The 23,901-nt window shown below is 40.4% G+C and overlaps 2 protein-coding genes across 9 annotated transcripts in view; one reads left to right on the forward strand and one right to left on the reverse strand.

The window, feature by feature from the left end:
* Positions 1-11,069, reverse strand: part of ORC3 (origin recognition complex subunit 3) — a 39,124-nt gene extending 28,055 nt beyond the window's left edge. For 3 of the 6 annotated variants that reach the window (XM_050893670.1, XM_050893668.1, XM_050893667.1), the window contains exons 1-4: positions 11,038-11,069; positions 8,329-8,383; positions 5,563-5,660; positions 730-874 (exon numbers count right to left, since the gene is read on the reverse strand). In XM_050893670.1, the coding sequence (XP_050749627.1) occupies positions 730-874; positions 5,563-5,660; positions 8,329-8,383; positions 11,038-11,061 (322 nt within the window). In that variant the 5' untranslated portion in view covers positions 11,062-11,069. Of the gene's footprint in view, positions 1-729; positions 875-5,562; positions 5,661-8,328; positions 8,384-8,851; positions 8,876-11,037 lie in introns of those variants that run through there. The other 3 variants (XM_050893671.1, XM_050893669.1, XM_050893672.1) reach the window with 2 other exon arrangements.
* Positions 11,070-11,439: 370 nt separating this feature from the next.
* RARS2 (arginyl-tRNA synthetase 2, mitochondrial) overlaps positions 11,440-23,901 on the forward strand; it is a 41,524-nt gene continuing 29,062 nt past the window's right edge. Inside the window, exons 1-7 of one of the 3 annotated variants that reach the window (XM_050893675.1) lie at positions 11,440-11,478; positions 12,333-12,406; positions 13,026-13,131; positions 16,421-16,504; positions 19,861-19,958; positions 21,047-21,102; positions 22,657-22,740. In XM_050893675.1, coding sequence (XP_050749632.1) covers positions 11,440-11,478; positions 12,333-12,406; positions 13,026-13,131; positions 16,421-16,504; positions 19,861-19,958; positions 21,047-21,102; positions 22,657-22,740 — 541 coding nt within the window. The other 2 variants (XM_050893677.1, XM_050893676.1) reach the window with 2 other exon arrangements.

The raw sequence follows: 23,901 nt of genomic DNA on the forward strand, positions 1-23,901 counted from the left end.
GGCAGTTCACAGCTTCTTCCACAGAAATATTCAGAGCAGAAGCTTCTCACTTTCTACTATCTACAAAAGTAGATTACCTTCCAGGCTTTGTTAGTGCTTACATGGTAAATTTGAAGCACAGGCCTTATTTTAGGTTCCCTAAAATGATCCACTGAAAATGCAATCAGGTTGCCTTGAACCAGGTTTAGGATTACAGTTACAACCCTTTGAAAGAAAGGAGGGGGGGAAGAAAAAAAGGGGGAAAAAAAAAAAAAAAGACTTCAGAACTTCACTAACAAGATCTTCAGCTATTTTCTTCACCCTCTGTTCCATTTCCAAGATAATGACACTGCTTTCCTACATGTGAAGATGCACTGCAAGAACATATATCAGAAATACAGAAGCTATGTAATTCCATGGTTAGTCATAGAAACCACCAAGCATGTTGGTGGCAGAAACAGGGACAGAATCAAAGCATCTCCAATGCCTCAGGAAGAAAAACCCAAATCACTACCAGCTGCTTCAGACAGACCTTTAGGGAAGGTGTTAACTTACTGGACTATTATGCATACAGACAAAGGGGAAGGAGGTCTTATCCTGCTTCCGTCTCCCAGCCTAATCTCTTCTGTTAACATTTCTGAAGCTGATATTGCTCACAGTAATTGCTGGAAGTCAGCAATATATTTTTCTTTGATCTCTGTGTCAGTTTTAAGCAGATGTACATAATAAAATATATCTTTAAAAAATTACCTAAGACAAGAGCTGCAGTAGGGATTTCTCTGGACTTCATCTGACAAGTCCATTCTGTTGTCTTCTCTTGGAACTCAGAATGAGACCGCCTCAAAAAACTTACTAGATTATCAAATAACTGCTTATTCAAGTCTTCCTGTATTTGCTGTAAACAAACACAGAGGGATTTTATTTATAAAAATGTGGAAACACCAGAATATCTTCCTTTTCCTACCCCTTTCCTGCGTAATTTTTAATCCTTAAAACTCCAGGGTAAAATTTTAAGTAACACTAAGTTTTCCTGTGAACTATAAACATGCTAATTTATTCACTGCGTGGCAAACACAGACATCTCCCATCTTGGAACTTCTGGTCAAATACCTCAACAATAACTTGGAAAGCAAATGAGCTTAACTGTGTTGTCACACCACAGGCTTTAAAGAAGGAGAAAAAAAAAAAACATACTGACAAACTGTAAGTGACATAGGAGGAATAAAACAATATTAGTTTCTGGAAGAATGTTCATGAAAATTCCTATTATTCCCTCTTGGCTTACAAAACACCTGTAAACATTTTTCTGAGAGATCTAAATGAGAGCAATCATTCAGCTCCTCCAAATCTAATTCAGGGTGAAAGAAAAAAAATAATAAAGGAAAGCATTAAGTACATTTTATAGGAAAAAATACTAAACCACATGACTGCCACATTTGCTACACTGTCTTTTGCCCTTCAGGATGATTTTCATACAAGAATATGTATATGCAAGAATATATGGAAAGGTGAGAGAAAACAGGGGGAGATAAAACTTTTAAAGGCAGATATATAGTGGCAGCATTTTGTATTTCTTTTATTAGGTATGTGCCTTTGAAAACCTGTCTCTAATCCAAGATATGCCTTCTGCTAGAACAGACCAAAAAACCTGTACTCTGAAGTTCAGGATATCAATACATACTCTAGAACACAGAAGTTAAAAACAAGATTAAACCCCTGCCCCCAATAAAATCATCATCAAGATTTATTAGCAACAAGCAGTGACACACACAGCAGTGAACTTGATTTTAAACAAAGTGGCAAAGGCCGTCTCTAGCAGCATTGATGAGGCAGCTATCAAAGCAGTTAAGGTCATATCTCCAGGAGATTGCACATGATGCCTGCTTAAAAACCTGAGCTCCATTTCCGTTATACAGAGGAGTTCCTGTTGCTCTCCTGAACAACTGATAAAACTGTACACAAAGTAATCTTACTCTTTTCACCCTCTACTTATTAAAAAATATTCTTCTGGCCTTTCTGATGTTGATTGTGCACCTCTGAGCTCCCACCTGATAACTTCTATGGCAACTCAGAAGAAACTGTAACACAGCATTTTAAAAAGAAGACTTTACGCCATCAGCTTTATAACAGCATCGTAACAGCTCCTGTATTACCATACATCCCATAACAATCCTCTGAGCTTCTGCTTCAGAATCCATCAGACCTTGAGCTTCTTCTGATCGTTATTGTACATGTTTTCACTAAGCTGTCCTAACAAGAACCTGAATCCTTACTTTGCATGGTTACAGTACATATTATTTCTTCCGAAGTGCGCTTGTGAAGATGGAATTCAGTCTGCCATAGCACTACACATTTACTTAGCTTTCTTAAAATCTATCAGTCTTTTCTTGTCAAAACAACTTTGTTACTGGCACTGTTTTGGTAGTGTTCCAGAAAGTACATTAGGCTGCTCTGCATCTCAAGTGACCAACTCATTTACTTGCATGACACTGCTTACTCTGGAAAAGTCATATGAACTGGAAGTTCAGTCCCTGCTATGACACTAGGTTTGGTTATGATTATCTGTTGTGTGGTCTGAAAAGCATTATCTGCACATTAGAGCTAAAGTTGCCATATTACAGCCCTGCACTTAGGCTTTTTGTTTCTAACCTGGATCCTGGTAGTGCAACTGGAATTCCTCACCTTACAGGAAGGGAATGTTTCTGAAAGCCCTTGATGAGATGTATCACAATAAGAACATTCGGAAGGCCACTGCTGACAGCAGGGGTCAAAACTGGGATACCTTGCAATACTGAAACAAAAAAGGTCCAAAATTCACCTTCCAAAAATGAAGGACAGTTCCTGCAGTACTTTTGCCAGCTTTTCATGTTGTGAGAAGCCTGAAAGGACGTCATCACCAGACGACAGATGGTGCTGCCACAATCGCAGCACGGTTTATGATGGACATACAAAGGCCAAGAGTAGTCTGCAACAAACTACCTGGAGGTCAAATCCTCTTCACTCTTCAACACCTCAAGCAGATACCAGAGAACTGGGAAAACACCAGCACAAGCACATGGCCTGCCAACAAATCATCAGGTAGCAATACCCTGGCAAAAACTTTGGAGAACATCCTGCTAGGCTCCCTTAGCACACTACCAGAACCCCTAGAATAAAAATCCAAACCAGCAAGCCACGCACTTCCCAGGTATTCTGCCATGGATCAGGTTTACTACACCAGGGTTTGAAAGTATATAAGAAATAAAATCCTGACTGGATAACACCCTCACCTACCCTGTCTGACCTCACAGATGATACTGCTTTGAGCAGGAGTTCAGACTAGAGACTTTCTAAGGTCCCTTCCAACCTGAATTATCACACGATTTTGTATGTAAGAACAATCATCACCTCCAAGTTTGCCAACAGTGGGATAAAAGGATGGTAATTCAAAACTCAGTAGAAAAAATATCAGAGATACCCCAGAAGCTGGATAAAGAAAATTCTATGCATAGCAGCAAAAGTAACTGCAGCTAATCTGCCCTTGGGCAAATCAAACTCTAAGGCAAGGCCCATACCAATTCGTCAATGCAGGATGAACTGTCTTCCATCGGGAGGGGGAAGAACAGAAGAAAGTATTTGGCAAACTCCTAGCAGCCTCAAATAAAACACGGGTAGGAGATTTAGGACAGGAAAGAATGATGATTTTCCAGATGGCAATGGCTCTGTGCTTCTCAGTGGTTAAGGGAGGCTTTTGCTATGATGGGCTGTGCCTGCTGCTCCGGGAGAAATCCTTGCAGAGCACTAGGAAAAAAAACACCACCACTACTTCAACCTGAAAATCCTGCAGCCACTGTTGGTGATGTAGAAGCATTGTCTCAAAAGCCTTGACAACACTGTGCCAAAGAAAGAAGATCCAAGAAGAGGTCTTCCAGAAGTAGCTACAGAATGTCATCTTCCCTATAGTCCACTGTGTAGCTGACAAGGCAGTTTCTGGTGCAGCTGCCAACATTACTGCCAATGCTGGTAAATAACCCATCAAGCTGAAGCAGTTGGCAGGAAGATATCAGATATACCTCCACAAACTTCTGTGTGTTCTCTATAATCAGCACCGTGATGTAGTGCACTGCTTTGCACAGCCTGGCTAGTTATGGTTTGAAAAGGGTGCTGACTAGTCAAAGTGAGCTGGATCATGGAATAGTAGGAACGGAATTAGAGGAATTTATGAGTTTAGCCCAAGGGTCCAGATTGTAAGCTACATCCAGCTGGCTTCTACTGTACATCCCAAAACAAACTTTGGAAAAAAAATTCTCATAATGTCTAGAGCCCAACAGCAGGCAGAGGAATATGGAATACTTGCCCAGAATCCTTGACACTGAATAGAGGAGGAAATCCCTGCTGTACGGAAGCAATTATTCATACTATAATGCAAGCCAGCTGGCTATAGGGACACAACAACAGCATGCCATCTAACACAACAATTAGGAGGCCACAGTTCAGTATGAAATTAACTCCGATCCCCACCAGACAACCCCACTGACACTGTCCGTACTAATTCAATAGACTATGCTTGCAGCTGTGTCATTCAGTATTTGACATCCATGCAGTTGTATTCACATAAATCCACTGTGAATCCTGGGCTGCTATGAACTCTGTAACACTGAGGTCAAGAGCAGCCTAAAAGCCTCAGAGGGCTGGCAAGCACTTAACTGAACTGAAGGTAGAAAACAGCAGTATGTCAGGAATTAACAAAAAGGACAATTAGTAAGAGAAGCTTAGAAGCAGCAGCTTGAAGCATCAAAAGCATGTAGCTCTGGTTAGAAGTAATGCGTAATGGATGGATTTACTATTACTATTTGTCGTGGTTTAACCCCAGCTGGCAACTAAGCACCACGCAGCCGCTCGCTCACTGCCCCCCCACCCCTGGGATGGGGGAGAGAATCAGGAAAAAAAAACTCGTGAGTTGAGATAAAGACAGTTTAATAGGACAGAAAGGAATGAAAAACAATGATAATGATAATAATAATATGACAAAAGTAATACTAAAAGAATTAAACTATACAAAGCAAGTGGTGCACAATGCAATTGCTCACCACTCGTTGACTGATGCCCAGTTAGTTCCCGAGCCGCGATCCACCCCTCCCAGCCGACTCCCCCAGTTTATATACTGGGCATGATGTCATATGGTATGGAATAGCTCTTTGGCCAGTTTGGGTCAGCTGTCCTGATGGTGTCCCCTCCCAGCTTCTTGTGCCCCTCCAGCCTTCTTGCTGGCTGGGCACGAGAAGCTGAAAAATCCTTGACTTAGTATAAACACTACTTAGCAACAACTAAAAACATCAGTGTGTTATCAACATTCTTTTCCTACTAAATCCAAAACACAGCACTATACCAGCTACTAGGAAGAAAATTAACTCTGTCCTAGCCCAAACCAGGACACTATTTTATATTCTGGACAGGGATTTCAGTCTCGGTCAATATTGCTGGCCCTTTTATTGCTTTAACTAATTGTCCTTTTAAGCATGTAAAAAAGAAGATCTCCAGAAACAAGCAAGTAGCGTTGTTATAAATGCAAAACACTGCTTTAGTATGAGGTGCAAGACTCACCTCTGTTTCCGATTTGATCTGATTCCATAAAGACTGACAAGTAACAAACCGCAACTCAGCATCCTCTGAATCATCGTTTCTTTCTCTGAAATCATTAGCTAGAAAGACAGAAAGCAAAGGCAAGCACAAACAAGATTATTAAAACAAAACATTTTTTATTGAGAAGAAAACGAAGCACTCAACTCAAACAGTAACATCTTAATATACGTATATATCTGAGGGAGATGACTTTTCTCTTAACCAATTAACCAACTGCTGGTATCTGGTAGAACACGTGAGGGAACAAGCAGAGTCTATTACCCAAGTATGCAGGCAAAAGGTAAAGAACTGGCTTCCATCTCAAGTCCCAGATGAGCTAAAGGCTAAATCAGAGCAAACCACATTTATTATTAAAATAAAATAAAATTTAAAAAAAAATCTTTCCCTTGCTTCAGAAAGTTTTGTGGGTCTCTCTCACTTATTAAATATTCAGTCTTCCTTCACTATTACAGTCAGATATGAACCATAAAGGCTTGCAAGAATAAATACATTAAAATCCTTTCTGTTCCCCAGGGAAGATGCAGCTAACATCAGTTTCCTGAAAATAAGAAGATATACTGGGAAAGGACTGTCAGATTACATGAAATACAGATTTATTTATTTTTTTGAAATACGTTTAACCGACATAACCATGCCAGCAAAACTTTTAAGTGCAAACCAGGCCTGCATTTCTGGCTCACCTCTAAATTGCCTCTCACTTCTATACATGCTCTTTATGAAAAAGAAAAGGAGAATCAGATCCTTTTTGGTAAAACAGTGTCTTGGCACATTTTCTGAATGCATCTGGCTTCCCAGGTGCTGCTCTGCCTCACAGATGTGAGTACAGAAACTCTCCACCAGCTTCCAACTAAGAAGGAAAGACAGAGCTGGGAGTAAAATGGGAGACTGAATAGCATCAGTATAACTGAGTGAGATTTTTCTTGGTTTTCCTCCCATATTCACACAGTCTACATTTCCCTTAAAAAAAAAAAACAAAAAACAGTGCACAGGCTTGGAACCATCCTTCTACTCCCAGCATACATTTAGCAGGCCTGGTGTAGCTTTAAGGCTTCACTAACACCACCTGGAAGAACACAAAGACTGAAGGTTAAGTAAACAGCCTGTTAACTGTTGCTACAAGGTGACATTAAACATAACAACTGATTTTTTCTAGATGTATGCATATAAAAAATTTAATTTGCTAGCCATTAATGTCCATTTGGTGGCCATTCAATGGAGCATCAGCAGCAGTCTGATCTGTAGAAAAGAACCAGTTAATGAGCACATTCAATCTCCCAAAGCATTAAAAACACCCAAAACAGCTCTGTAAATGATGAACAAGAGGCATCCCTCATCCTCCATTTTCATGCCTCCCCTATACTAACACCTCATTTGTATCCCGAAGAAAAATCACTTAAAATACATAACCCACTCTGATCACACAGGTCTTAGGCTTTTAGTTAAAGTAAATCCAGCCACCAAGGAATAATATTCTTTTTATACTACCAAAACTCAAACGATAGGTGCAAATGTGCACAGAAGGCCTTTTGTGGGGTGCAACAGTATTATCAACTATCGATGCTGTTAAGTTTCACAACTGAAACTTCACACTTGACAGGTCTGGGCTTCCAAACTGGATGGATGCACATCAAAGTACTGTTTATTTAGAACACCATTCTAATCAACTGCTGCGAGCAGCCAAACTAGCTCACCTCTGCCTCTCTTTTAGGGGTAGTTCAGTCAAATTTATTTTTATGTCTCAAAGCATTTGCTAACTAGAACAACATGTTTAGTAGGATTTATCCAAGCATTACTAATCTTACAAAAACAAAAACATAATATCCAGTAAGGGGTAAAATTTCAATGTGGTTTAAGGGCATACATCTTGGTTGTTGGTTTATTTATCTTGCAATGACTTGGAATGACAGACTGGATGCTATTTCCCTGCCTCTTATTCCCTAAGCTACAGATGTGCCAACTCTCACAGAAAAAATAACTTGGGATTAATTTTAAAGCAGGTGTTACAGTAAGCCCCTCTGGTAATGAATGAGCCTGTGGTGATTTCCACAAAAATCTGGCCTTATTACTTTCCCCTCCACTTTTTTTATACAAATTGTCACACCTTTTGACAGCTCTGGTGATGCCAAAAAAAGTTTAACCTGGGAATAAGAACAGTAAGTTTCCTAACTGAGTCTCAGACAACAACTATTTAAGCAGCATTATTTGTGGTGTTCAGTCTTCCTCAAATGACAAGAGACCTGTACACACAGCATGTAGGCTGGAGAAAATATATATAACAAATACTAGTGGACAGAAGCTATAGGATCTTCACAAATGGCTTTTCTTTCTTATTTTCCTCAAGAAACTTAGGCAAACTATGCAGCATATGATGAGGCTTATGAACGGGATATCACTTCTGACTCCCATACCTTAAAAGTGGCTCATTCAGACTCTTCAGATAAATAGTTTGTCAGTCAGTAAACAATTTATGGTAGCATGGAAAGGAGTTGTCTTGTAAAAAAAAATAGGCAAAGATAGCTATACAATCTTGATTGCTGGAGATGAAAAAAACATTTACACTAGCCAACAATTTGCTGGGGTTCCTCCAAAGAAATGAGTTTTCAGCAATATTGACATCAAGGAGCAACAGAAATCCTCATGCAGCTATGACAGAACTCAATCAGATGTGGTGAATTTTCCAGGATTAACCCTTCTCAAGCATAGAAACATATACCAAAATGCACTAACCTGTTTTCTGAGACACCCTTCTCTTCTTCGGACTTGGTTTAAAAACAAAGCAGCCCTAGAGAATAGCAAAAAAATATAAACTTCAATATGAGCATCAATCTGACTGGCTCCTGAGGCCACTTTATTCTCCTTTAATTTCAGTGCTCCATTAAACCAACAACTTGAACTGAATTGCCAGCATCTTAAGGATATCGATTCGCATGTTGTCCCTTTATACTCCTGTTTCAAGCTGGAAAACTAGTGGAAGCAGTATCCCAGCATATTTGGGAGGAACTTTTTCATCTTTCCATTATGTTCTTCAATTCAACCATCAACTAGAACAGCAGCAGATTCTCTAAACGTCTCAACCTCCAACAGGTTTAGAATTAAGAGGAAACAATTCCCTGGGGACACATCAATAGAGTCTTCTCAGTACAGTTTCAGTTAAAAACAAAACAAAAAAAAAAAGGAAGAGGCATAGAAAAGGTGATCCAGAATAACGCAATGAGTATTATTAAGTCACTTACAAAAGCCAATGACACACCCTAGCTACAGAGGACAAGTGCATCCCAACTTGAAAAAGTAAAGATGGTTAGAAGCAGAATGACAAATGGTTTGGAAAAGGTTCAGATAAATAAAAACCCTGGCTCCAAGGAAGTCCTCCAGATAGAAGTCATCTCCCAGTTAGATCCATTTCATCACAAAGGACGAGGAAATAAAACACAAGTATTAAGCTCTGAATTCTGGAAGATTTTTTTCATTTTCCTCCACAAAATCTGAAATGTCTTCCCCCATCCTCTCAAATAAAAACTCATCTCTTTTGAAGAGTTATAATGATTTCCCATATATAAAAAATCATATGCATTCCCCAGCTCTCACTGTGAGGTTCCTGCGCTACAGTAAGGGGGAAGGAAACACACAAGTGTTCAACATAGATAAACAGACTGATTCAATCCTATATTTCTCAATGGAGATGCTTATACAAGCAAAGATTACTGAACTCAAGCCAGGATAGTTCAGCCACTAGCGTAAGAATGATCTAGTGAAAATAAAACTCCAGAGGTATGTTGAGTTTTGATCACAGGCACTAGTCTGTTGGGTGACTTTGGACATGTTCCTTCCTTTCTTATACAAATAAGAAATTGCAGTAAAACAAGGCCTCCTCTGAAAAACAGCCTTATGAATTGGAGACGCCTTCAGATACTTTCCATTTTACCACGGACATTAACAACCATCTAAAAACGGCTGGACAAAACTTGTGGTTATTCTACAGATCCTAAACACTCTGGAACAATTCCACTACAAAAAGCTATGCTACAGTCTTATTTAAGCTGCAGCATGCACAACGTGTCAGAAAAGTAATTCATGAGAGCACAACTGGAATCGGCCAAAATAACTATAAATCATATATATAAAAGAAGAAACAATGTATGCTTAATCAAATCAAACACAAATATTATTTAACGCTTTACAAGCATGGGATTTCCCTAAAACACTGAATGTAGCAGAGATCAGAATATAAAATGACAAAGAAGTATTACATATAAGACACGGGAGGCAAGGCAGGGGGACGTGTTTCACTACCTAACTACTTAAAGGCAACAGCCATTTTTGAAAGGGAAATCCACTTGTTTTGGATTAAGTTTTAACTTTGTTTGGAAGTACTTCCTTTACTCCTGAAAGTAACTCCTGCACAGTGACTTCCACACTGAAGGATCCAGCTGCACATCACAATTCAGTGAAAAACAATATAAAGGATAGGAGTCTTCCAGTGATAAAACACATCCCTTCCTGCTGTGAACCACCGCTATTGTTCACTATACAATCAAGCAAGACAGAAATAAGTTAAACGTTCCAATACAACATTTTAAGTCTCACTACATATGAACACTCTGATGAATGCACTGTCCCTATGGCCAACCCTGACTACAGGCCTGATAAAAGCTTTCAGCTCAGAATTATCAAGGCAATAATATATATTTAACATTATGTGCGAGTGACAGCACTTTTATTTCTCCATTAAATTAGTTTTGGGGGAAGACGCAATGAGTGTTTTTAAGTGGCAGCAAGCGATGCCAACAGACTTAGCTGGAAGTGACAAAACTTACAGCCACAACACTACTGCTCAGTTCTAGGTGAGGTTTACTTCAAGTACGAGCGCTTTTTGTGTGCTAACAGGACAGAGGAGGAAAACAGGAGGGCTGACTGTTGGGAGAAGAAAAAGTGCCTTGGGTAAAGCGGGACCAAGCGGGCGTCAGGGCGCGGCTGAAGAGCCACCAAGACTTGACACAGCAAGAGAAGCGAAGAGACTGCGGAATAGGGCAACCGGGAGCCTGGGCACAGGGGATGAGGGAAAGAGCAGCGGATAAAGATAGGAAGAGGAGCAGACGCAAGGACGCGACATGGAGACAGGGCAATTCTGCGGGGCAGTTCCTTCAGCACCCGCACAACCGCGCTGTTCTCCTCACGGGGCCCGGCAGGGACCGCTCCGAGGGGGCCGCTCAGGTCGGACGAAGCCCCCGTCCCGCCGAGGCGGGGGAGCAGCCAGCGCTTTGGGCACGCTGGCCCCGCCTGGCCGCCCGCCCGGCCGCCGCGGTACGAGGCCTCGAGCCGCCCCGTCGCCTCGGCAGGGCGGGAACGAAACCCGGCGGCCGTCCCCCCGGCAGCCGTCCCCCCGCCGCCGCCCCGCGCGTCCGGAGCGGCGGTTGGAGGGCGCCCCCTCCCCCTCACCTTGGAGATGGAGCACGTGCTCATGTCGCCCCTCTCGCGCCCCAGGCCCCAGCGGTACCGGACACGCCGCCCCGCCGCCAACGGAGCCGGAGGGGGAGGGGCCGCGCAGGCCGGCGCCGACCCGCGGCGCACGCGCACTCCGCGAACGCCGCCCGGCTCGCTGCTTGTCCGTGAAACGCTGCGGCCTGGCGTGCTCGCTTCGCCGCTCTCCCCCCCTTCCCCTGCACAGTAGGACAGCCCTCTACCTCTGCGCACCTCCTCTGCGCAAAGCGGGGTGAACGGGCTCTTCCTCCCCCTCCCACCCCCGTCCTGAGAATGGTACGACCCTGCCCGCCCCTGGGCGGGCGGAAAGGAGAGGTGGGGGGAAGGGGCGGCAGCGACCTTCCGCCTGGCCGCGCAGCCATGGCAGCCTGTTCCTTTCGGAGGAGCATCGCTTCCCAGGTACGCCGCTCCCTCCCGCAGCCTGCGCGGAGGAGGGGCGCGCCATAACCGGGACGTCCCCTTCGCTCCCTCACTCAGACACCCCCCCCCCCTCTCCGGGCGTCTAACAGTGGGTCCGACCCGTTGCCAAGGGGCTCGGCGCGGGCTTCCCTGTCCCGCCCCTCTTTGGCGGTCGGGCGTGGGCGCGCTCGAGCGTCTCCCGCGGGCCCGCCCCCCTCCCCTGCGCGCGGGCGCGGCGGCGGCTGGTGGCCCGCGCGGGGCGGCAAGTGAGGGGTGCCCCTCCCCCGCCCGGCCCTTGGCGGGAGGTCTGACGGCAGCACGGTCCCCGCGGTCCCCTTACGGTCCCTTACACCGCCAGCCCCGCGCCAGGTGTGCAGGTTCCCCCTCCCCGCAGGCTGAAGCCCGTGAGCAGTTAATCAGGGGAGTCTTCATCTTGGCGGGAAGCCAGCCATTTCGTAGCTTGCTAGCGCGGCCCTCGCATGGTGTGGGCCCCCCCCCCCCCCCCCCCCGGCTGACTAGCCGCGGGATAAGCTAAGTGAGGTGTAGCGATTAGATAAGTCGATAAAGGCATGCGAGGGCTTGATGGCATTCTTCGTGGGGGGAAAGAAGGAAAAAAAAAAAAAGGCTATACGTGGTGTTTTGTCTTGCTTTTTCTAAGGCTCCTTTAACGTTTCTTGGGTTTGTATTGCATATTTTTTTGTATTGCTTATAATAGTTAATACTTGCTTTTCTACCTGGGTTGAAATTTGCTTTCAGACATAAATGATGCATCCCCCACAAGTATTTAAACAGGGAGCAGTGTTTTTCCTGGATCTTCTTTGCTTAAGACACTTTGTTCTTTATGTCAAATACAGCTTTCAAAGGTTTTGGACCTGCCACCAGAAAATTTAATAAAGTCCATATCTGCAGTTCCTGTCTCCAAAAAACGGTAGTGTTTACATTTTATCTTACAAAGTTATCTCATGTTTTATTATTTTCTGTTGTGCTTATTATTGCAAGAGCTTAACAGGACTTTAGGGAAAAAGAAATACAGAAAAAAGCAAACCTAAGCTAATAATACCAATCCAATTATAAGAAGATACCTAAATCTAATTAAATCACTCTATTTTTTCAAGCAAGCTCAAAACAAATATAAGTGCTTAAAAAGCTGTACAAATTATAGTCAGTGCTTGAATGGCAAATGTTTCAGCATTAATGATCTGAATGTGAAACTGCTTAGAACCAATGTGAAGTTATCACGGATTTTTTTCAGTGTCCTGCTTGAGAGTTATAATGATGTTAGCAAGTAAATTACATTTATTCATGAGCATAATTTTCGTTTATTCTGAAGTGGTGTTCTCACCATATCTACTTTCTAATTGTATTAGAGCAAAGGTAATACTTGGCCTTCTATTGCAGCTTTCTAAACATAGTGAACTTTCAGGTATCTCTGACTGGGTTACGCTTGGCAATTAGACTTGTCATATGCAGAGTCAGCTTGGATCTGCCAAATATACCCATCATTTCAACAGGTTTTTTTTCTGATTTTCATATGTTCTTTTTTTCAGGCGTGTTGCTGATTTCCAGCTTTCCATTGCATCAGTAACAGAAGACAGTTCTAGTGATTGCTTAGCACAAGTCCTTAATCTTCAAGCTGAGAGGCTAGCTGAAAGGGTATGCTAATGCATTAATCATATATTTATGCAATAACGAACTTACAGACTAGAGGTGTAACAGGCATCATAAGGTAAATAGTATTCTTTCTCCAAGCATCTGTTTGGGTCACAGTAGTTTAATGACTGCACCTAGTGTAATTATACACAGAATCTTCACAGGGAATTGGAGAAGCAATTTTAGTTAAGGTTCTTATGAAATGATTGTTTTAAAATAGTTTGAAAGTAAATAATATTTGTGAAGTTAGGAAGGTATCTAAAGGGTATGCCATGGTCTGTACTGTTGCCCAGCACTTGAGGAAGAAATTGAGTATGCAGTGGCTTGGAAAACCGACGGCTGCAAAATCCAGCACTAGAATGGCAATGGATAAATTTAGCCTGTGGGACAAACAAGCCAGACTTTCAAATCCTTAACTGCTTGAAATTGAGGTTTCTTAGAACAGCAATTTTTTCAGGTGTGTTAGTCTGGGAAATGGCAGTAGCTGAGGTGTTAAGACTAACTACAGCATAAAAAAGAAGCAGCATGCAAAACAAGGTCTACAGAAGTGACATAAACCTTGAAGGAAGGGAAGGAAATAAAAATTTCGAGAAGTTGCCGTGCATCAAGTTGAACAAAAGTGGGATCAGAAAGGTGATGCTGAGGTTTGAGGGATCATTTGAGCTGAAAAAAAAAATTTACAATTTAAAAATGTGTTGCTGATGCCAATGCAGAGGAGTATAAACTAGGAAATTGTGGCAAAGTTAGTTGCAAAGAGGAGCTAGATCACATAATGAAAGTGTAAACGATTCTTCATCTGCATTAGAAAGAGCAAGCTTGAGAAGGGATCAGTTGGGTTGCTGTATGATCAGCAGTTAAAAAGGACAAGTAAAAGCAGTTGTAATACTATTGAGAAGCTAAACTATTTCTCCATGCCATTCTTCACTGCTGAGATGTTGAAGAGATCTGTATCTTGGACCCATTCTTGTAACAGATGAATTTTCTGACTCAGGTGGAAGAAGAACTGATGGTGCACAGATGTACAACCGAAAGTCCTGAAACAACTTAAAGATGATCTAGAACCATAAAATAATTCAGGTTGGAAAGGACCTCAGGAAGTTATCTGTTCTCATCTCCTCCTCGGTGCAGGTTGTTGAGGGTTTTTGGATGAGGTTGCTGAGGACTTCTGAAATCCCATCAGGTACTGAAAGCCTCCAAGGATTTGACAGCCTCCCTGGGCAATCTGTTCCGATGACTGTAACGTCACAGTAACAGTTTTTTTCCTTGTGTCTAGTCTGTCACTTTAAAAACAGCTGCTGTTCCCAATGTTTAGAAAGCTGCAAATTATCTCTCTCCTTTATTGTTTGTGGCTCATTAAATAAACCTGGGACACTTAGCCCTACATCTTTACATGGAAGAGCAGTTGTAACAGTAAAGAAGAACAGACCATCAATATAAGCCCCAAAACTGAATAGACCACGCCGGTTAGACAAAGGAAAAAAAATTCCATTAATGTCTTAGGAATGGTTTTTGTTGGGTAGTGAATAAAGGAGATGCATTTAGTATAATTTGTTTAGGCTGGTCATGTCATCCACAAAGAAGGTAAGCAGTGTAGAAATTAGCAAAATATAACCACATATCAAAAACTATCAGAGAGACAGAAAAATGTAGGCAGTTACCAGTTTTTGTCATGATAAACAGTTGATGGAGTGCCTCAAGGTTCAACAGTATGTTCTTAGTCACTTCTGAGGAAATAGGTCACAATATTTGAAATACAGATATTTAGGTTAGGCAGAAGAGATGGAAATTTTTCTCATTGACTAAAATAGCCTAAATACTAAGGCAACGTGATACTAAATGAAACATAATGTGCTCTGATGTGCTGAGAATTGTCTGTCAGAAAGGTCAGAACTGTCTCGTTTCCATGGGCTTTTGATTTCATCTGGCTGGCTGATTCTTGTTTCATCTTTGGATTGTTAGTTGTTCGTGGAGGGGACATTGTGTTGTGGGGCTTTTATGCCTCTGTACAGCATAGTGGCATTCTGGTCCAAGCCTTAGGCACGGGAAGATATGGTTACTAAAGAACCACAGGGCACTTGGAGGAGAGGTTGTTAAAGCTATGGAGAGGCCAGGTGAGCACTCATATTAAAGAGAGATAAAAACCACTGAGATGACAGATTACGTAGAAAATGTTTAGCAGAACAAGTAGTATGGAGAAAGTCCAGTGGGAATTTCTGTTTTCTCTCTGCTCCGTAAGTAAAAAAGACCTTTTGTAAAATGATAAGGTGGGAAATTCAGAGTCAATACAAGAAATATTTTTCATGTAGCTTGTGAATAAACATTGGAATTTGTTGTTATTGGAGCTTGTGAAGGTTAAAGAACTTCAAGGTTAACCATGATTTCATCTCCTGGTTAAGTTACTGTTTTAAGCTGGAGACCTAGCATGGCAGTAGAATTTCTTCTTCATGCTGATGAGCTTCAGTAGGAATGTATAGCTTGCCTTTCTCAAAGATATTAACCAAGTGATGAAGTGACTGTGTCATCTTTTATATGCTTTCCATCCCTCTTTTTTTTTTTTTTTTTTAAAAAAAACCAAAACAATTTCTTGGCTATGAAAGACAGCTAGTTTAATAAGAAACTCTCAAACCTGACAGGTTGAGATCCAAAACTCTCAGCCTGCGAAGAGACCAAAATTTGTGTAAAGAGGAGGTTGACATTAGGGGTTGGGTGCCCAAATATTCCTTATGGGCTCAGAATTTTCAAAACATGTGCCTTATGGAAATTATAAATGAAATTTTTAATAAATTGGCCTTTAACATCTTTATTTTGTATCACTGGATACTGCAGAACATTGTCATTAAAGTCAGAAACTTCAGGAAACAGCAGTCCAAAACTTCTGTCTCAGGTTTTCTTTAAGACATTGATCTTGATTTTTTTTCTTTTTTTTTTTTTTCCCCCCAAGTGCTGTCGGGTACTGTGTAAGTTGTCAAATGTATCTCAGCTTTTGTGTGTACAAAGAGATCAATTACTGCTCCCAGTCAAAATAGAACACAGACATGCAGGGGCTGAAGTAAAACATATGTGTGACATTTCACGCTGAGTTACATTGAGAGCTGTCAAGCGTGGATTGGAAAGAATAAAATCATCCCTTTTCCAACAGGATTGATTAAATGATCCATTTGTGATTGCTTCAAACCAATAAATAACATTTAATGTTTATAGTGGACTAAATCAATATTTATAGTGGATTGAATTACAGTTTTCCAGTTTACCTGTTTTCATGTAGAGTTTCTGTTTCATTTTGTTCTTTTAGTTAAAATGTGATGCTGTAGTGAGTGAAATCAGCGCTGGTCCAGGAACAGTGAACTTCACGATAAACAGGGAATTATTAGCAAAGGTGAGTACTATATTTCAGGTAAAAATAAATTCCTCTATAAAACTATAGAATACTTACTGTTGTCTTAGAAAGGTATTTTCTATGTAAAACTGTCTTTCGTACGTTCTCTACAAGTGTCCCTGTTGCTGATTTGTTATGTAGGCCTAGAACTTGGAATGAGGCTCACAAAAGTTTATCCTTATGAGGAACCAATGTATCTACTATTCACTGAAAGTCATAACTCCTCCTTTTCCTCTCTCTGCTTTAAAAGGCAGGCTTGGCTTCTGCTTTGAGTTTCTACAGTAGACAACTCAGAAGTTTTGATCTTGCATGTAAAGACTCTTGTTTAAAACAGAAAAGGATGATGAAACGATACCTGAAATAAAAGTATTTGATAGCAGATCTATCATTACATACTTGGCTAAAAAAAAAAAAAAAAAAAAAAAAAAAAAAAAAGGAAGATGTATTCCTCAAAGTCCAATGCCTGACTGAAATCAAAAGCTTCATTTGTTAAACCAGTAACTTAATGAAAGGAAGATACCGTTCGGTCTATAAGAGTAGTGTGTTAGTTGTACTCTAGATTGTTTGCAAGAGCTTCATAAAGGTAAGTGGATGGCTGATACTGTTAGACTGGGGACTGAATGAAAGCTTTGCTAAGCCAGTTCAACTAACTTGTGGAGCAAGCTACATTGTGGTGTTGTTCATGGCCTTAATCTATAAGCTTAGCAACTCTTGTGGAAAATGATATTGTGGTCTTAGAAAACTAACCACATGTGAATTAAGGGCAAGAAATCAGGTCTTACCTAATACTGGTGAAGCCCTCTTCCCTTCAGGACTTCCACTGAGTCACTTAGGCTTGTAGTCCTCTTTTCCTGAATGGTAAGACCCTTTCTTCTTGTGAATTGCTAATGCTTAGGCATGCCTATCAATCAGTTGCTTTATCCCTTTAATTTTTCATTAGCTATTTATAATCAATCCATCTTGATAAGAACATAGCAGCTGACTATTCAGTGAAAGAGTAGTTTCAGTGGTAAATTTTATTCATGGACAGGATTTCACGAGGTGCTTTATCTGTAGGGATTCTAGGCAGTTTAATGATTCGAGCAAAACTATGTGTCTGGCCTAGTAGAGCTTTGCTGGAAAAAATGTGGAATTAGGACGTGTAATTTTGCATTATGTCACTGAGGAGAGAGGAGGAGATAAAACCTAGCTGTAACTTTCACTGATAAGGAGAATAGGTCTATGGGTAAATTTGACGATTTCTGTGTGTGTCTAGCTTCCCTTCTTAGGTGCCGTAATAAGAACAGAATTAAAAGTTTTTTCTACAGGCACTGTTCCTTTTTTTTCAAAATTTATTCAGTATCTATTGCAGAAGAATTTTAAAGTACTTTTTGGAGGGGAAAAAAAGAAAAGTTTCCACTGAATGAAGTGAGAGTTCCACTTTCGTTCACGTTGTTAAAGGCCTCTATTATCTTCAGGAAGTTTGTCCAATACATATAGCTTCATATATTCGGTTTTGTAGTGTATTGGCATTTGTGTGACAAACTGAAGTATGTAGGGTAAGTACAGGGACTTACCTTGCTGTATGAATGCATTACTGATAATATAGTCAGCATAGGATTCCTCTTCCCACAACTGTGTTCAAGCTGTTGAGGAAATATTTTAAGGCATTTTACACAGTCTCCATACTTTCAAAGTAGACACACTTTTGTAGGGACCATTCACAGTGTCCTTACAGACTTGCAGGTGGGGGAAGGGAAGAAGGGGTGTTTGGACACAGGAGGGTTGAATAGTTGGATTTCTTTGGCACTAAAGGAGCAGAAAGCACGCTGACTTTTGGTGCCTAGAAAAACCTAGCAGTTTTAGTAGAATGTGAATGTATTAGTTTTTCCGCTTCCTGTTAGAGACTTAAGTTGAAGTGACTCAGTAGTTCTGAGGAGGCTTAAATTCTGAGGAGGCAAGTGTCTCCTGTTTTTCTGCTTCCCCATGTATATACGTGCTCTCTTCCAACAGGAAAGGAAAAGAACATTAGGCAGATACTATTCCTAAACAGGATTAATGAAGAAATACAGTGGACAGTGATGTAAACTAACTGGAACAAAGGTAGAAACATTAATCTGCCTCATGTTCTAGGATTAACAATGGAAGCAGTTTAAATTTATACAGCCGAAATTAGAAATAGCTAAGCCTCTTTTGTCTCTGTCACTTAAAGCACTGGTTGATGTTTAAATATGCTGTTAGAGTTATGAATGACCAAATCTTCCATGAGCTTTCGTTGCAGTCTACCTGCAGTGAAGTGATGGAGAGGATTCTGTAGTAGTTGTTTTGTCTCTTAAATTGGCTTTAGTGATAATCATGAAGACTGGAACTCCCGTACTTCTGTGTGAGATTTCCTGAAGCGGAAGAAATGGGTTCATGTGCTATTCAGGTGACCTGCATATGTGTGGTAATGCTCATGCAGTTAGAGCTCATTCGATTTCTTGTAGGCCCTCAGTCACAAGGAGTGTGTGGGAAGTCTGATGTGTCCCAGAGGGCTGGACCTACGTGATCTGGCTGTGCTGTGCGCAGCGGGTGTCCCCTGTATATGAAACCTTGACAAAACCCTTGGATATAGGACAGGACTCCTAGGAATTTCAGAGAAATGGCCAAATGCCTCAAAGTGAGCCTAGATAAGATGTATTCATGGGAACAGGATGCTTTTGAGGAGGCTCAGAGGTATGCTGTGTAGCTTTTTTTAATTAATTAAAAATAATAAAAAACCCACTGAGAACATTTGGCTGCACAATGAGGTAAATTCTCTAGTGAAGTCTACTGCTCATGAGCTCTCCTACTTTTTCATCCAAATCTATGGTCTAGTTCTACAAGGTACTCTTTATTTTAAAATGTGTTACTTGAATTAGGATAGATGAGGGTCCTGATTAGCATACGGTAACACTCCTATTTGCATGAGAACTCCCTCATTTTACGTGAGGTCACTGTTCTACCCATGTGCTTAGACTGAGTTTCCTTTCCTGTCCATCAGTTACCCCTAGGTTACTCTCTTGCCCTTTCATTTTATGTAACTAAGCAATGATTTTAGTGAAAACTAGGCTTTCCACTTCCTTTTAAGTTTTCACCAAAGTCAGCCTTGATTTTCACCAAAACTCTGCCTGTAATTTCTCTTTTTTAATTGATCAGATACGGCTTTCAAAAGTTAATGGCATTTTCATCTGCATATGAGATTTTGTTTGCTTGGCAGACTAGCCATCTAATTGCTAATGTGAATAAAGGCTGTGGGATCAGTCTCTTGTGTGATTGGTAAACAGTTTTCCTGATCATGTTTTCTGTTGTTGAAACGTATTTTCCTTTTTTTTTTTTTAATCTTCCTTGTGGTTTAGACTGTGTTGCAGCAGGTGTTGAAAGATGGCTCAGAGTATGGAGTAAAAAGTGAACTTTTCTCTACAGTGCCTAGACAAAAGGCAGTGATTGAGTTCAGGTAAGCACATGTGATGAGTCCTTTGAGAAAATTGCCTTGTCTGCTGATTATATTTTGCTGATTGATATTCATTGCTGTAATGTATGATGCCTGTGAAGTTAAGCCATATTTAGGGTATTATATTCAGCTGTATTTGATACTCCGATATATTTGCTAAGTAGAATATAAGTTACAGTTAGGGAATTGAGGCTTTTTTCCCAGAATATATTTTTGGTATTTAAAAAGTTCACACCTCACACTGCCCTCCGCTAAGAATATTCTCATTTAGTGCATAATAGCATTCAGTTTTTAAGTAGGCTTCTTTTATTTTGTTATCAAGAAACATGATCTGACTTTTCAGCCACTAACCCATTTCTTTTTTCACCTTAATACGTTCCTCCCTGATTTGCTAAAGCAGCCAGGCATTTGTCTTGCTAAATCTTCTCAATTGCTGGCCCCAAAATTTCTGTCCACTGCAATTTTGTTTATGGTCACCTGCTCATGGAATTAAAAGTGGCTGACTCAGATCTCCTTATGTATAAGTATTTTTGTTCACTTATACTCCCTCTGCAGGCTTCCATAGTCACAGAAAGTAAGCACTTGGCTTTAATTTGGAGGGTGAATTTTCATAGCTGAACTTCCATTTTATTATCAGGGGCAAACAATTGGGGGGGGCCATTGTTGGTAGAGGAAGATGTGATTTTAGTTACTGATTCTTGTACACAAGGTCCCCTATCCTGGTATCAGATTTATCTCTAATAAAGGTATGAGGAGAATGATCCATATGTCCAAAACATGTAAAAAGTGAGCAGGTAGTGTAAGTCCTTTGTCACTAGTATAGTTGGGTTTGGGGAGGTTCTTTTTTATGGGATTGTTTGCGGTTTCTTTTTCCCTGTAACGCTGGCTGTTAACTGATATTGGAGGAAAAGCTGGTTGCATAGGAAAATTTGCTGTCTAGAACAGAAGCTAATCAGGGAATTTTAAGGGAAAATTGAAAGTGGTGGTTTTATTTCAGTTCTTCTGCTATATGTATGAGTTGAATTCTTTTGATTTGGTGATCTGGCAGTCTTGTACACTGAACAAACATTATATTTGAAAATTTGTTACAGCTCCCCTAATATTGCCAAAAAGTTTCACATAGGACATTTGCGTTCCACAATAGTAGGTAAGTATGCATTTAACTGCCTCCTAAAAGGGCTTCTTTGTCTTCCTGTTTCACTTGACAGGGGAACACTGCTAACACTCGCTAATTAAAAACCTTTTGCTCATTATGCAGTGAAGAAAAGAGCGTGGTGTGTTGCTGGCAGATTTATTAAGTGACATGTAATATAGTTTTATGACTGTGAAAATTAAATGAAGTAGTTTAAAAATGTTCTATAAAGACACCCAGGGCAGTTTTCATTGAGGTGTTATGGGAGTCCTTTGAATTTTAAATTTCTAATTTGCACTGGACTGCAGAGCAGTCAGATAGTTATGTCTTGGTGGCTGTCTTGCAAAAAGCTTATGTTAAGCTATGTTAACATGTAAAGTAATTACTTAATTGTAATTGGTAATTATTAATTACTTTATGCCAGTATTACTAACACAGTTGCTGTAATTTGTAATGGAATAATTAATAAGTTTATTGTGCAGTACTCTAATGGCATATGGAAAACATTATTTCTCCCTCCTTTCCCTCTCTCACAATAAAAACTAGTAGGTTATTAGCAGAAGATCCTACAGCATCTGTGCAGCTAATAATGTATTAGTTTTTAATTATTTAATGTATCATGTATAATTATTAATTACATAAAGTTAATAATTCTGCCTCTTCATGAACTGATAGTTGAGTGAAATTACATATTTTGAGCTCTTTATGTTCCATTTCTGGACCCTTTGCTGTAGAAAAAAAACACTTTCAAAAATAATTCTGTAGATCAATGTTTGTCCAATAGTAAGAGAATGAATTGACTACAGAGAATGGAATTGAAAGTAATTACAAGCTATAATATGGTGTTACAATAACAGAAGAAGAGAAAGCTTTCTGCATCCTTTTACATCAGTATTGTCACTAAAAGGTACCCTTGAAGCACAGGAAAATAGAGGAAAGAATGCAGGTATTTCTTCTTTGTAATTCTATGGTTGTAGCTAAGCTCAGGAGAAAGACAAAGGGTTTTTGTTGTAATAACAGTTAGAACCAAGATGTGCTTATGTGATACAGTAAGTGTGGAGCATATCAGACACGTAGTGTGTTAAGTGCAGAGCTCAGTACTGCTCCAGCAGTGTATAGAGATTCAGGACTTGATGTTCTCTATTTAATGTCACAGTTCACAGCAGTTTGTGAATTTTGAGTACTTGCTTAACCTCCTGGTATGAGGTTGCCTGACTCTGACGGGAATTATGTACACTGCCACATATTTGTGAGAACACAAGAAGACTTTAAAAAGTGTTTTTCGTGTTCATATACTTTGCAGTATGTGCATGCACATACACGTGTATGTTTTTATCACTGTTGTATGAGACACTTTATGGCACCTTTCAAATGCACAGCCTTTCTTTTCCTGCTCAGAATACTATTGCTTTTAGTTGTGAAGTATTTTAGCAAATTCTGTGCAGTAGTTCATCTGATTGCTTTTCCTCTTCATTTTGAATACAGATCATACAAAAACAGAAAACTGTTTTGTTGGGATGAGAGACTAGCTACAACTGAATAATAATACCAATTTTGTTTCCTTACCAGGGAATTTTATAGCAAATCTCAAAGCTGCACTGGGGCATGAAGTAATAAGAATAAATTACCTTGGTGACTGGGGCATGCAGTTTGGTATGTTTTAATATTTGTTTCTCCTGTTCCCTTTTCTACTGTATAATATGGTCTAGGTTTCCAGCTTCAGTTTTTGCAGGCCCATTGGATTCACTCTGGGCTCATAAAGAGTAATATTGTGTTTCCATGCATGTAATGTGTAGTTAATCTCCTTAAAATATGAACAAAATAATCCAGACTGATTCATCAGCAGTATGACCTATACTACTGTACAAGAAATAACAGGAGGAAATTTACCCAGCAGTCCCTCTGTCCCTCAGTAGCTCCCCTCTCAGATTATGTATGTGTAATTTGGGGTTTATTTTTAAAGGGCAGTATAAATATTTTCTGAGTGTGCTGGTTATACCTTTGGAGCTCTCATAGCTGAACAGACTTCTCTTGCTGCCTCCAGACAAAATGCGTATATGTTACCATAGCTGTTGCATGTCTACTGTGCTACTGTCTTCCTTGTTCAGATTTTGCATGTGTAACAGTTGTGGAAGAGTAAGAGTTGCTAATTTACCTATGCCACACCTGTATGCACAACCATAGAATAATTGTAACAAAATGTATATTTTGTATTTGGTTGTCTGTGTGTGTGTTTGTGTGTTTTCTTTATCTGTTTTTGTTGTTCCCTCTGGAAACTAGCTCATTATTCATGGAGCATAATTAACTTCCACAGCAACTGCATTTTGGCAGGTTGAGGCCCAGAGAGTTTGTATCTTTGAAGATATTCCAACACTTCTCCAAAAATATTCAGTTTCCCTTTAAAATGTAGGAAAAGAGAGGTGTGTAGGTGGAGAATGTGCAAGTGAATAGGCCCTAGAAGACTATCGATCTTGCATGCATGTGCGTTTGCATGCACACACATACACACTCCTACCTCTTCTGAAATGTCCATCAGATAAGTGAGGACTGAAAAATCCTCTCATGTGCAGCCTAGCATGGCTTGATAGTTATTCTCTGACCAGAGATCATTTATGTCTGATTGTTGGATCTGTAAATATCCCTCTTATATGGCAGTTGACCCATCCATAGGATTCACAACTTTGTTGATTTCTGTTGTTAATCTTGCATTTTAAATTGGTCCATATTCTCCTCTCCTTTTCTAATTTCCCCCCAAAAGCTGTTTTTGACGTATTTTTAGGTCTTTAAAAAAAGGCAGTCATGCCCACTTCCTCG

The sequence above is a fragment of the Gymnogyps californianus genome, chromosome 3, assembly GCF_018139145.2.
Source record: "Gymnogyps californianus isolate 813 chromosome 3, ASM1813914v2, whole genome shotgun sequence".
In the NCBI taxonomy this organism is placed as follows: domain Eukaryota; kingdom Metazoa; phylum Chordata; class Aves; order Accipitriformes; family Cathartidae; genus Gymnogyps; species Gymnogyps californianus.